The sequence below is a fragment of the Bufo gargarizans genome, chromosome 1, assembly GCF_014858855.1.
Source record: "Bufo gargarizans isolate SCDJY-AF-19 chromosome 1, ASM1485885v1, whole genome shotgun sequence".
Taxonomy (NCBI): domain Eukaryota; kingdom Metazoa; phylum Chordata; class Amphibia; order Anura; family Bufonidae; genus Bufo; species Bufo gargarizans.
The window spans coordinates 184372937-184387689 of NC_058080.1; the positions used below are offsets into that span (position 1 = coordinate 184372937).

Here is a 14753-nt window from a genome sequence, read left to right on the forward strand (position 1 = left end):
GAAACTGCAAAAAACATTGTTAAAAAAAAAAAGCCTTAACACTCAATTTTGAGCAAAAAATATGTCTGTGATTGTATATTATCCTCTAGAAAATAATTACCTGGAATGCAAATGGATTAACAAACCATGAAAGGGGTCTGTCTCCAGAAAATTCATGATTAAGCCAAGCACACTGGGTGCACTTGGTGTCTTGGGCCTGCCCTCAGTGCACTTAATTGCTCTTTTGCATATAGATTACTACTTTTTCTCCAGAAGTAAGTACCAAATCGCTGAGTGAAAGGTATCATTACATTGAGCTGAGTTAGGCTACTTTCACACTTGTGGCAGCAGGGTCCGGCAGGCTGTTACAGCGGGGGAACAGCCTGCCGGATCTGTGCTAACACTAGCCCACTGTGCTGCCGGAGGTCCAGCCGCAGCACGGCAAACATGCCAAGAGGCGGCCGGACAAAAGCTACAGCACACTCTGCAGCCAGACTTCTGTCTCGCCCCCATTATAGTGAATGGGGCCAGAGTGGACTTCCAGGGGCACAGTAGGATAGCATTAGCACAGATCCGGAAGGCTGTTCCCCTGCCGGACCCTGCTGCCACAAGTATGAAAGTAGCCTTAGCCCTACAAGGCATTGTGTCTGGTGTACCAGTGAATTTATGGTCTATTCATAGGGTTGGCCATTAATATCCTATCGGTGGGCACCACTGGCAATCTGCTGATGAGGCCATAGCACTCCAGGGAGTTCCACTTCCTAATCAAACAGGTACAGCTTCACTTTTGGTAGGCGCTGTGCCTGGTATTGCAGCTCCCGAAGCTCACCTAAAAATTATAGTACTGGAAAACCCCTTTGAAGAGGTTGTCCAGGAAGGATTTTTATTTTATTTGCCCCACCCCCCCAGCCAGCAGTACCTGTTGAAATCCATACTCACTTGCTCCCTGCTGCTCCTTTCTGGCACTCTGGCTCTTGAGGGCTCTTCATCTGCCTTCAATCGATGCAGTGTGGTCATGTGCGCCACTGCATCCAATGATTGGCTTCAGTGGTGGCTTGTCACCAAGTGACAAATGACCCAGCAGTGGTGTGCCGCTTCAGTACACATCACCGTTGATGTCCGCCATTGTCTGCAGTGGCTCATATGATCCCCATCTGTGCGGATGATGACAGACAGGACCTGGAAGTCCAGTAAACGGAGCCCAGGATCTGTTCTGGAACAACAGAGAGTAGGCAAGTAAGGAATTCTCCAGAGGTACTGATGGCTGGGGGCAACTTTGAAAAAAATCCTGGACATTCCCTTTAAGCACTAATCTTAGCAGAGTTCCACAATGTTTGTAGCTATGTTAACTGTCCAGATTTGTCACCATTGAGGCTTCCATTAGTTGTTTGTGTTACACGTGTGTTACCTGTGTAAGAGACCAGGAGAACTCTTTTTAAGAACATTTAATGATATGATTCTAAATGATTTATTCATTGTCTAATATGGTTTTTTTATCTGTGGAAAAAAAAAATCCATTTGTCTGGCCGCTCCTTGTCATATTTGCAAGGTTGTGGCCTGATATCTGCCGCTCCCCATTATAGTGAATGGGGCTGGACAGAATTCCCGTAGCAATGGATCCAGCAGGCTGTTCCCGGCCGGAACAGCCTGCCGGATCTATGTGGGCATCACCATTGCTCTTGTCGCCCCCAAGCTCTGCTCATTTCTGTGGCCAGCCCCTCCCTGGCTGCTTTACCACTGCCTGGGTACAACAAGAGCAATGGTGACACCCTCATTGCAAAAAATTGCCTAACTTGCATGTAAGGAAAAAGTATCATAAAGTATCATAACTCTGGAATGGAGCCTCCAGTGTGATCAGGTGAACCACCGCTATATGTATAACCAAACAGTTGGATAGGGAGGACACTGGTGACACACTCCCTTTAAGAAAAATCTCACTACCCCCATATAGATGTGTATTCCTTAGTCGGCACTCTGTTCGTCAGCCTGGTGCGTCTCATTACCCCCATATAGAGACACAGTTATTACACAGTGTAGGTCATTGTACTCACTTAAGAAGTGCTCATTGTTTTAGTGGTCTGACTATGCTGCCAGCGGTTGCTACTTGTCATACTGCTATGTTGTGTTTTCTTTGTGGCTTTCATGCATCTGCTCTAACAGTGCATATAACGGAACAGGTAATTCCACACTGACCAGATGTTATATCCAGCTGCGGCTAAGACAAATTCCCAGCAGCTCCACTGTATTCTGATGACAGTAACCTGGAGATACCTTAGCCACTCAGTGCTGGTCTGTTCCTATGCCAGATCCATCTCCTAGATATATGATGTGACAACATGCTACTACAGTCTGTTATGGATGAATCCTGTCAATGCTGAGAGTTGTAATGGATCGATCTAATGCAGGAGTGGGGTGCTCGCAGACTGGGCACATTGGCAGATGCCATGCGTGGTTCTCTCTCAGAGATACCCTGCAGAGTTCCAACTGTTACAATATATTGTTCCATTCTTACTAAACTTCAGTATCCTTACATTTATTATGAGATACGAAAATATCAAAGCAGGTTTTTTTCTGTAACAAAATCAGGAGATGAGAAACTGACTTAGTTTGTATTAGCACTGTAACCACGCAGAATCCTGCAGAATAAGAAATTATTTTTACTTGATCTTTCTGCATAAGATCAGTTTAATCAAAAATGTTTTTTTTTTTTGTATATTGAGCAGCTCTGTAATAGTCAAAAACTAATTTATTCCAAGTAAACTAAATAATTTGTCAACTTTACCTGAAACAAATCTTGCATAACTTGAGACAGCATATCTGTTCTTAGGACTGGTGTGTTCGGGTACTTCTATGGAACACAGTATGTTTTTGTTAATCAAAGTAACTGTATAAGAACAATGGATTGTTCCTGGGTTGTTAGTGCATTAGGCTACTTTCACACTTGTGTTTTGTGCGGATCCGTCCAGATAATATAACTGCATGCATTCGTTCAGAATGGATCCGTTTGTTTTATCTGTGACATAGCCGAGATGGATCCATCTTTAACACCATTGAAAGTCAATGGAGGACGGATCAGTTTTCTTTTGTGGCAGATTGCGTCAGTGAAAACTGATCCGTCCCCATCGACTTACATTGTGTGCCAGGATGGATCCTTTTTTACTGACGCAATCTGGCACAATAGAAAACTGATCCATCCTCCTTTGACTTTCAATGGTGTTCAAGCAGCGTTTTGGTGTCCGTCTCCAAAGCGGAATGTAGACTGAACGGAGGCAAACCAATGCATTCTGAGCGGATCCTTTTCCTTTGAAAATGCAAACTGATGCGTTTTGGACCGCTTGTGAGAGCCCTGAACGGATCTCACAAACGGAAAGCCAAAACTCAAGTGTGAAAGTAGCGAACTATGAATGGCGAGCACGTTGCACATGCGCAGTGTGGTCTCCTTCGCCTTGAGGGTTCTGGAGATGGGAGTGCGTCCCAGAGGTGGAGCCCACACCTACCCTAGTGGTATCTCCTCAATGTATGAGATGAGCTAACCCTTTAAGGCTAAGGCTACACGGCAAACCTGGGTGCAACACTCTCAAATAATCCAACAGTGCTGGATTTTTTTCCCGACTCTGGGGTTGTGGCAAATTGTGAGTCATGCTGCGACAAGCTCACTTTGGGCTAGATAACTTGCTGCTCAGGTCTACCATTATATTGGGAATATGCACACTGATATTTTTTTACTAATAGCTACTAGATACTGGGCCAATTGTGTAAAGACAAGCGAGCAGACAAGTGGCCTGTGTTCTTGGCCATTCCTAAGGTAATATTGCCGTTTTATGTCTCATTGCAAAACATATATAGATGAGACGCCTCTAGCGAATGATTAAATTATAGCTGCGAGGCAGACAGATGAGGGGTGAGTTGTGACCCAGTTAGCTGCTGTGGACACTTCGTAAAAGGAAGGTTCGATATAAACAATTAGCTCATGTTATAATGTCCAGACAGTTTTTTCAGTCCTGCAGGTTATATTTTCTACCAGATGGTTAGCTGGTTTATGGGGTAAATTATTAAGTATTCTCCATGTAGTATTTGTAGAAGCTGTTGTGTTCTCATACGCCATAAGCTGCAGTTTAGGTGTATCCGTGCACCTAACGGGCCCACGACTACTTTGATGATCCCTCAAAATGTGAGATCTGTAGTCATTTAGACAATAGATAGGTCCAAGGAGACCTCATAAACATGGTGAAATCGTGCCTGTTTAATCATCCAAATCTTGGAAAGTGCTTTTAACCAGTTACGTTGTTTTACTTAATGTTCATTCTGCAATTAAAGTTTTATTTGAATTGCACAATACCCGAGGTCTTTAGTGCCTGAAGAAGCTGCATATAACCAGGAGTTGTTTTTTATTTTTAATCATTTCTCTTGTCTACACTGTTATTTATTACTGTAAATTGTTCTCTCTTAGGCTACATGCACACACAATCAACCAGCTTATTGGCTGGGGTGCCGGGTGTCGGACCCCCGCGAATCTGATATTGATGACCTATCCTGAATATAGGTCATCAATGTTAAAATCCCAGGAATGTTTACACTGGCTGATAGTCGGCCAGATCATCGCTAATGAGCGTTCGTAGAAACATTCATTAGCAATGATCTGGCAGTTTAATGGCATTAGCGATCACTGCTCCCCTGTGGAGGAGATCGCTGCATGTAATAGCAGCAGTCTCTTCCACCAATGAGCAGACGAGAGCTGGGAAGGAAGGCCTCATGCACACGACAGTATTTTTTCACGGTCCGCAAAACGGGGTTCCGTTGTTCCGTGATCCGTGTCAGTTTTTTCTTCTGTGTGTCTTCCTTGATTTTTGGAGGATCACCAGACCAGAAAAGTGAAAAAAAAAATTCAAAGTCAAGTTTGCCTTGAAAATGATGGGAAAAAACGGACATGGCTCACGGACGCGGATGGCAATCTTGCGTGCCTCCGTGTTTTTTCACAGACCCATTGACTTGAATGGGTCCTCAAACCGTTGTCCGTCAAACAAATAGGACAGGTCATATTTTTTGGATGGACAGGAAACACGGATCATGGACGCGTATGACAAACGGTGCATTTTCCGAGTTTTCAAAGGACCCATTGAAAGTCAATGGGTCCACAGAAAATCACGGAAAACTGAACAACGGACACAGATGCACACAACGGTCGTGTGCATGAGGCCTAACACTTCCTTCCTGACAATCTCCTGCAAAATGAATGTCAGCCTTTAGACCAGACTCACAGATTTTTGTACAGTTTTTAAAAAGAATGACAAAGTACATAAGTTGCATCATGATCCGTTTTTGATACGGGTCCATCCTCATGTACACTGCTGGCATGTTTTTGCCTATGGGATTTAGACCATGTTCACACAGCAGTATTCTAAGCAGTATTTTACAGCAGTATTTCTATGTAAAAACCAGGAATGAGTCCAAAACAGGAGGAGCAAATATCTACATAATATTTTTTCTCTGTAGGTTCCACTTCTGGTTTTGGCTTACGAATACTGATCAAAACTACTGCCATGTCCATTCACATATCCTGTAAAGTGGCTAGTGAAGTCCCTTGCTGGTCTATGTCAAAGGGGTTGACCAGGGTTTAAAAACAAACAAACAGGGAATGTGATAAAATAATAAAAATAACCATCATTCACTTGGTAAATACCCCTCCCAACGCCAACACCTCTCCGATGTTCCCTGTCCATCTTTGTTTACTTGTCCTCACATGAATGATGTCACCTATACCACATGACCACTTCAGCCAATCACTAGCCTTGGTGGTCTTGAACCATACATGCTGGTATCACCAGTAGAGCCGGTGATTGGCGGCTGAGATCACATGCATGCATGGTACATCATCGATGCAGCAAAGTAAAGGCCAGCGAGCACATATGGAGCCCAGATCACTTTTTTTCTGCTGTTCCCTCCACCTCTGAAATACATTGTTGGTACTGCTGTGCACGCGCACAGGAGTCCTTTCTATTATGTTAGCGCAGCAGTCCTGACAATGTATTTCCGCACAGGTTTAAGAGCTGGCAGCGGGGGAACAGGGGGCAGTAGGAAGATAACAAACAGTGATCTGGACTCCCTATGTGCAGCAGTACTCATGTAATACTGCAGATAAAAGTCCAAGATCACAGTGACAGATTCCCTTTAAACTAATGATAAACTGCATCAATTAAAAAAAGTTCAAAAGAGTCCATCACCCATGCATTCTGTGGGAGGAAAGCAGAAAGCCTGTGTTCTATTCATCTCATTATGTCGGCAGTTATGGTCAAGTGAAGTGATTGGGAATTTATCTGACAGCATGCTGCAGACTTCATGCAAGAGAATTTCATTTCGGGCCATCTGTGTATACATGTTGTGCAAAAAACAGCTTTCTTGAACAGACTGACTGAATTTCAAGTTAAAGTGCAGAGATTTAATGCCGTTACAAAATAATAATTTTATTTTCATTTACAACATAAAGGGCAACATGAAAATCGCGTTGTGCATTGCGAGCATTTGTTTAGAATGGAAATCGTTGATGTGTCTGTAGCCTTGACTTTATTCCAGTAGCCGTCTTCTATATATGCTGCTGTATTCATGAATGGGACATATTCCAGTATAAACTCCTCCATAAAGTATGATGAGCGTCATTGTAATTATTCTTTAAAGAGAAACGGTCATGTTGAACCTGCAGGCATCATGGTATAGAGCAGGAGGAGCTGAGCAGATTGATATGTAGTTCTAAGGGGAAACAATTCAGTATATTACATAACTTATTGCTGTGAACCTAATCTCATTCTGAGCCAAGTCCAGTGGGCAGTCCCCTATACTAGGCATATTTTTGGTGCAGATTGCGGCGCAAAGGTCCTTTTCACTGCAATCTGAGATTTTTCCCCGCTTACGCCAGGTTTAAAAAAAAGTGAGGGGTGTGAGGAGGGTACAAGCCAGCAGGCCCATCTTGTTTACCATTTTCTACACCTGGTTTAGGAGTAGAAAATGGTCTAAATGTAAGATAGTGAGGAAGCCGTCTCACATTTAGAAGCGGCGGCGGATCCTCCTAAGTTATGTAGAGGCCTTCATAACTGCGGCAGATCTACCGCCAGTGCAGGGCTTTATTAAGACCGGCTTTTAAAATGCTGATCTTAAAGGGTTTCTGTCACCCCATTTTTCGCTATTAAACAGGCTGACATTATAGATGTGAAAATGTCACCTGAATTTAACTCTATTGTCATTTTAACTTTTATTATATGCAAATGAGCCTCTAGAGCTCCTAGAGGCTCCGTTCGCCCACCTCATTTCCACGCCCTTCTGTCTTGATTGACAGGGCTAGGCCAGCGTTGGTTCTCCTGCTGACAGTTGGCTTTCTCACTGCGACTGCGCCGAATGGGACGGCGCAGGCGCGAGATTTACACGGCAGACGGGGCCAGCAGGAGAACCAACGCTGGCCTGGCCCTGTCAATCAAGACAGAAGGGTGTAAAAATGAGGTGGGCGAACGGAGCCTCTAGGAGCAGGTGCAACGACCCCCCCCCCTCCCTGCTTCTAGAGGCTCATTTGCATATAATAAATAATCACATCTATAATGTCAGCCTGTTTAATAGCGAAAAATGGGGTGACAGAAACCGTTGACTAATTGTGTATGTGTGTGTGTGTATATATATATGTATATATATATAAATAATCACCTCCTCCTGCTCTATAAAATGCTGCTGGCATTTAGCTCTGCATGTACAAAATGACAGGCCCGCTTTAATTATTATGCTAATGAAGTAAGCACCCAAAAGGGCGCGCCTAGAGTAATTTTTTGTTAGTTTTCCAGATATCCTCCCAGCCCTAACACAATGTATATAGTTATATACTGTCTGATAGACAATGAACACAGCTAGCAGTTTTACTAAATTATTGCACACTATAGTGGTCAAATTAGGCTTCATGCACACGACCATATTTTTCATCCATGTGCTATTTGCCATTTTTGGCAGCTCGAACACTGATCCAGTCCTTCCTATGGGACCATGCACACATCTGTATTTTTGGCGGATCAGTGTCGCCGTTCTGAAGATTATAGAACATGTTCTATTCTGATCCATTTTACGGACAAGAATAGTCCATTCTATTAGTGGGAGTGAGAAAAAATACGGAATGCACACTGACGGTACAGACTGAAATACAGACCCGGCCCTGTGCGTGAAGCCTTTAGTGTAAGATTTGTTGCATAACATGTTGGGAATCATCTGAATGGAGCTTGAGGAAGCCCATGACATCCTCATATCTGTAAAGAATAAATCAAGGCAACTGGATGTACTGTAGAAGTAAGTCCAGTTGCCTTGATTTATTCTTTACAGATATACCATGACCCTGATAAATGAGAATCTTCAGACACCATGACATCCTCATTTACTTGTATGAATTGCAGAAATTACTTCAACAAATCTGTCACAAAGTATCTATAACCATAAAAGATCTATTTTCTGCCACAGACTATTGATTGTGAAATATTGTCACTAATTCTGATTTCATTCCTTTTTTTTTTTAGTTCTGCACTACGAACCATGTCAACTGGGTCATCAAGACCTTCCAAAGTTTGCTTGGTTTGTGGCGATGAGGCATCTGGATGCCATTATGGAGTAGTCACCTGTGGAAGCTGTAAAGTCTTCTTTAAAAGAGCAGTGGAAGGTAAATGTTCAAGTGGGTGATTACTTTTTACTATATACTCAGTGTTTTTTGTGATTTTGTAGCATTTTTGTGCCAGCTTGTCTACAGTGTGGTCCATTGTGCAACGTTTACATTGGTAACATTGTCCATTGTCTATGTGTGAGATGCATTGTCCTGTTATGACCATTGTCTACATTCATCCCTGTGCAGTCTGCTTTTTGCTTCCATCAGTATGACCGTTTTGAAGTTTTTGATGCTCATTTGTCTTCTAGAAAGTGAATTATCTAAGAAATGAAAAGTATTTGCAGAACTTAAAGCATTTGTTACTGTAGAGAACTTTCAGCCATCACCAGTAACATGGCCGTTTTCTCTCTGGAATTTATTGTCAGTGAAGACATTATTGTACTTGTGCTAATAATTGCAATACTGTACTGTATATAGTTACATAGGTTGAAAAAGACAGGTCTATCTTGTTCAACCTTTCTCAATCAATTGTTCATCACTGTTAATTATAACCCTCAATGATGTTTGCTATTAAATAAGCATCTAAGGCAATTACACCTGCGGATGGGTGTTCCCCGCAGACAATACTGGGAATCGGCCAGACATAAAACACTGCGTGCAGAGTTTTTTGTCTGGCTGATTCTCTGTATATTTGCCAGGTAGTGGCCAGATCTATGGTGGACCTCATTATAGTCAATAATCGCTCCTGGAATAGCCTGCCTGAGTTCCCTGCTGCAAGTGGGAAACTGGCCTGACATAGTATCTGCCATTACTGTCTCTTAGGGGTAGGGCATCCTATAGTTTGACTGCTCTAAAGGCACCACCTCATGGCACAGTTATGACTCAGCTGGTCGAGTGCCGCATGGCCATATAGGCCACAGCAGGCTCCTATTAAACTGGTGAGGACCACAGTGTTTAGTTGGTCTGTATTGGTAATGGCCGGTACTGTGGGTTTCATGTGGCCATTAGCAGTCCAGATTGACTAAACAGTGTGGTCCTCATTAGCTTAACAGAAGTCCGCTGAGGCTGCACGGCCGCACGGTACTTGGCCACAGCGGCGTCCGGTGATACCCTTACTGTAAAGAATCCTTTCCAGGATTGATACCTAAATGTTCCCTGGGTATTTGTAAAATCCTTGGAATGAATAAATTACTGTATGTCCCAGTTATTTGTACTTATCACACATGTATTTATAAATGCTAATGAGATCGCCTCTAAAAGTCTATTATCCAAGCTGAACAAGCCCGGTTTTTCCAGTTGCTCATTATAAGAGAGACCTTCCATCTATCCCATTTAATAATCTGGTTTCCTTCCTCTGAGTTTTTCCTGGTTCAACTATATGATTTTTATGTGGAGCCCCCCAAAAAATCCCATATTCAAGATGTGTCCTTTTAAGAGATTTATAAATGGGTAATATTAAATTGGGATCACAGGTTTTTATCTCTCTGGGCACAGGTCCTCAATATTGTGAAGCCAGAATACCCCTTTAATACTTGGACACACCAGGTCCTCCACAATGAGAGATCGTATTTGGGACCAAATTAATGAAGGTCCTTTGTTAATTAAAAAATTTCTAATCGAGCATTTGAAAATATATATATATTTTTTTAAATCCCTTTGCAGAGGGCTTCTGGCATAGCCATTGGACCACCCCGCACACAAACACACAAATTCAGAGAACAAGTCTTGTACAATACTAGTGCTGAGAAACAAAGCCTTTAAGAAGCATACGGTTTATTAACAGAAGCATTGACACTTTCAGCACACTTCAAGGAAAATACTCACATTATACACATACATAAATATATACATAGGTAAATATTCAGTCATCATAGTTGAATGTTAACATCAATACCTTATCCTATTTTGTGTGTGTGTATATATGTGTGTGTATATATATATATATATATATATATATACACACACACACACACACACACACACACACACACACACACACACACACGAACAGCACAAGATTGTTTTGTGGTTTCCTCCTGGTCAATGTATCGCTAGCATCTGGCTATCACTACTTCAAGACTTCCTCTCACACTACTCAATCTTATTGTAAACCACCTAATTTCTCACAGAAGTCACAATGCAATGTCTTTTAAACATTGTCAATCTCATTTCGAATCAGAGGGACATACTAAGATAACACAGTAATACTATGGTACTGAGTAATATTATATCTCATATGGTACCCTGCCAGCTGTTCCAAAATCCATACCAAAAATGAGGTCATTGGACTAATTCTGGGGCTAGCAAAAATAGGTAACAACATGCAATTAAGATAGGAGGAAATGTAGACAACCGGACACCACGACATACAAGAAATACATTGTTGCAATAACCATTTTTTACCTCAAAGGGGAGGCCCCACAATAAATACTTATCCACTAGCCATAGCATCAGCAGTCAGACCCCCGCCAATCAAACCCTGTGGATAGAGTGTAGGTGTTTTCTGTAGGACAACCCCTTTAAGGCATCTTGCTGAAGTTAGCTTAGCCAGTTAGCTGTGCACTTAATTATTACTGGCCCCTCAAACATTAAAGATTTAAAAGGCTGTCTAGAGCAATTTATGAGCTAGAAAAACAAAGATGAATGAACATAAATTGTTAATTATGTATTAACCATTTTTGTCGACTTCATGATCAGCTATTCCATTTTCATAAATATACTTGTTAGAAAAATAGTACCAAGGTGAAGGAAAAACATAATTGTCACAGTGCGATGTGGGGAATACACTCCACACCAAACACAGGAGGAAGGGAGGAAAGGTACTAGGCTTGGAAACTAGGGAAAGGTCACCACCTGGTAAGTCCCTAAACCGAGCCCTGACTGCTAACAGTATGAACAGACATCGATGGTAGTAATGTTCTTACGCCCAAGCCTAAGGCCCTGTCTCACCCTACAGGGCCCTGGAAACAGAGTCAGGACAACAGGTGACCTGTTCCTTCCCAGCTGAAGGAGCAGGGGACCCCCTTAGGCCTAATACCAAAAAGGAAAGGGAAAAAACACAAACAAACAATAAGAAGGAATGACACTCAACTCTGAAGTATGCGGACGAGAAGGAACTTAGAGGAGAACCAACACCAGCGCTTCCACAGCCAAAAGGAGCTACCAACCACATAGCATGATGGGTGAGGCCAGACTAAATAGGAGTTGGAATGACCACTTAATCTACACCTGAGACGAGAGGTGTGGTCATGACCAGCAGCAACATTGCACAAAGTGAAACCATAACGTCACGTGCAGCCAGTCTCTTAGATCTTCTGACCCCTGTCACTGGAGAGACTGTAACAATAATAAAACATTTCTGTGGTTTTTGGACATTATAAAGTGTTTCTAAATCTACATATAGAGTTCAGATGTATATGGCATTTCTATTTATGAAATGCTGTTCTCATTGAAAAAATGTACCGTATTTATCGGCGTATAACACGCACTTTTTCCCCCTGAAAATAGGGGGCAAATGATGTATGCGTGTTATACGCCGATTAGGGCTGAAACGTGTCCTCCGGAGGCCAGAGAGGCAGGACTGAGCCGGCCGGCACAGCGGAGGGAGGAGGAGGGAGTCCCTCCCTCCCCACTGTGAGCGGCTGCCGCTGAAGACCAACGAGGACAGAGTAGGAGGAGGAGGGGAGGGACTGTGGCCACTGCGCACCAATGAATGTGCCGGCCATATCCCACAGTTCCGATCGGAGTCCCAGCAGTGTAATGCTGGGGCTCCGATCGCTTACCATGGCAGCCAGGAGTCACGCTACTGAAGCCCTGGCTGCCATGGTATGTTGGTGAGCAGAGAGCAGCGCATTATACTCACGTGCGCTGTGGCCGCCGGTCGCTCCTTCTTCTGTCTGTGCGGCGGATTGCTAATGCTTACAGCATTAGCAATGCGCCGCACAGACCTATGAGAAGGAGCGACCGGCGGCCACAGCGCACGTGAGTATAATGCGCTGCTCTCTGCTCACTAACATACCATGGCAGCCAGGGCTTCAGTAGCGTGACTCCTGGCTGCCATGGTAAGCGATCGGAGCCCCAGCATTACACTGCTGGGGCTCCGATAGGAACTGACACTGCCACCAATGATGGGGGGGAGGAGGGGGACCCTGTGGCCACTGCCACCAATGATTAATACTGGGGAGGGAGGGGGGGGGGTTTGCGTTACCAGAGGGGGCAGATCAGAGGCTTTATTTGAAATTTATTTATTTTTCCTGAAATTTCCCTCTAAAATGAAGGTGCGTGTTATACGCCCGTGCGTGCTATACGCCGATAAATACGGTAATTATCCTTCCGGACTATTCATACAACCTATTAAACCAACAAGATGTTGTTGGTAAGATACATGACATCACATAAAAAAACAAAAGACCCATAGGGACACACATACAGAAAATATGAAACTTTATTAGGTAATTAATGACAAATAATTACAACAACACATGATTCGAGACAAATATCTAAAACAAGTAAAGCAGTAATACAGGTAGTGTTGCAAGAAGTAGTTCCCCTGCTGACTGACAAGGTATAAGATCCTAATATCTAAACTTGCTCAACACAAAGGCAAATGAGCAATAACAATAATATACTAATGATCACCTGGAAACTATCTCATAATCCCAAATGCTTTTTACAATCAGGAGGAACGGGGTGGGCTAGAAGAACAACATGGGCGGCGAAAATGATCAGTAGATGGAGCCTCTAGGCGCTGAATCGACGCCCCCATAGCACTTAGAGGCTCATTAGCGGTTTTTTGTTGAACGGCCGCAGACAGAAGTGAAGAAAAGACTGTTATGTACTGCTCACACTAGCACATCGCTAGTGTCAGTCAGCTACATATGGGAAAATCTGATGTCATCTTATTAGTAGATTAAAGTGAAAATTTGTCTAAACTTTGGAAACGTATAGTTCTAATACATAGCGCCTTTCGCTGGAATTATCATGCCGCTTTTGCTGAGATCTGGTCCTCCGACTGTGTCTTCACAAAATAGCTGCTGGACTTTCCCATGGAGCTGCTCTCAGCAAGTCTAAGACACACGCCTCCACTTCCCTAGGATGATTTAGCACTGATGGTGTTCTAGGGCAGTGGAGGGGGGATGTCTTAGACAAGAACTTTGACGGCCATTTTGTGAAAATGGAACACTTCCAATATATAGTCAAATTTTTGTTTAGTTTGCTTTATGCTTAAAGCGATTAGATAGTCCCTTGAGGGTTTTCCCACAAAAAATATTCTACATTTTTCCAACAGCATCTTTATCTGAATGCTTTTCTAATTGCATATATTTTAACATTTAGAATAGGCAGTGAGTTATTCAATCAAATCTGACTGTATGGTGCCACCCGCTGTTTGTTCTTTTACTTATTTCTCTTTCAACTGATGTACAGTTGTGTTCAAAATAATAGCAGTCAGACATCACTAACCTGATCAATCACTGTTTTGGTAGAAATGATATTTCTACATAACAAATGATTTACTAGCAGGAGTAGTAGAGTAATAGAAATCCAACAGACCTAACAGTCATGCCATGCATGCTGCTGATTCTGTGTAATTAAATTACTAATTGAAAGGGGTATGTTCAAAATAATAGCAGTGTGGAGTTCAATGAGTGAGGTCATTCATTCTTTGAAAAACAGGTGTCCATATTTGCCCTTATTTAAGGAAGGAGGGAAGGCAGCAATTGTTGTACATGCTGGTTACAGTGCATTTCTCTCGGAAATTCTGAGCAAAATGGCTCGTTCCAGACTTTGTTCAGAAGATCAGCGTACCTTGATTAAAAAGTTGATTGGAGAGGGGAAAACATATAAAAGAAGTGCAGAAAATGATAGGCTGCTCAGCTAAAATGATTGCAAATGCTTTGAAATGGCAACCAAAACCTGAAAGACGTGGAAGAAAGCGAAAAACTACCATACTAATGAATAGAAGAATAGCCAACATGGCAAGGACTCAGCCTACAATCAGCTCCAGGAAGATCAAAGAAGGTCTAACGTTACCTGTGAGTAATGTTACAATTAGAAGACGCCTATGTGAAGCCAAGAAAGAAGCCCCCGTAAAGTCCCACTGCTGAAAAAAAGACGTGCCAAAGAGCACATTGACTGGCCTAAAGAGACATTTTGT

The 14753-nt window shown here is 42.8% G+C and overlaps 1 protein-coding gene across 2 annotated transcripts in view; it reads left to right on the plus strand.

Annotated features, from left to right (window-relative positions):
* NR3C2 (nuclear receptor subfamily 3 group C member 2) overlaps nucleotides 1-14753 on the plus strand; it is a 331201-nt gene that overhangs the window by 202033 nt on the left and 114415 nt on the right. The window contains exon 3 of one of the 2 annotated variants that reach the window (XM_044300367.1): nucleotides 8517-8668. In XM_044300367.1, the coding sequence (XP_044156302.1) occupies nucleotides 8517-8668 (152 nt within the window). The remainder of the gene's footprint in view (nucleotides 1-8516; nucleotides 8669-14753) is intronic. The other variant, XM_044300369.1, reaches the window with a different exon arrangement.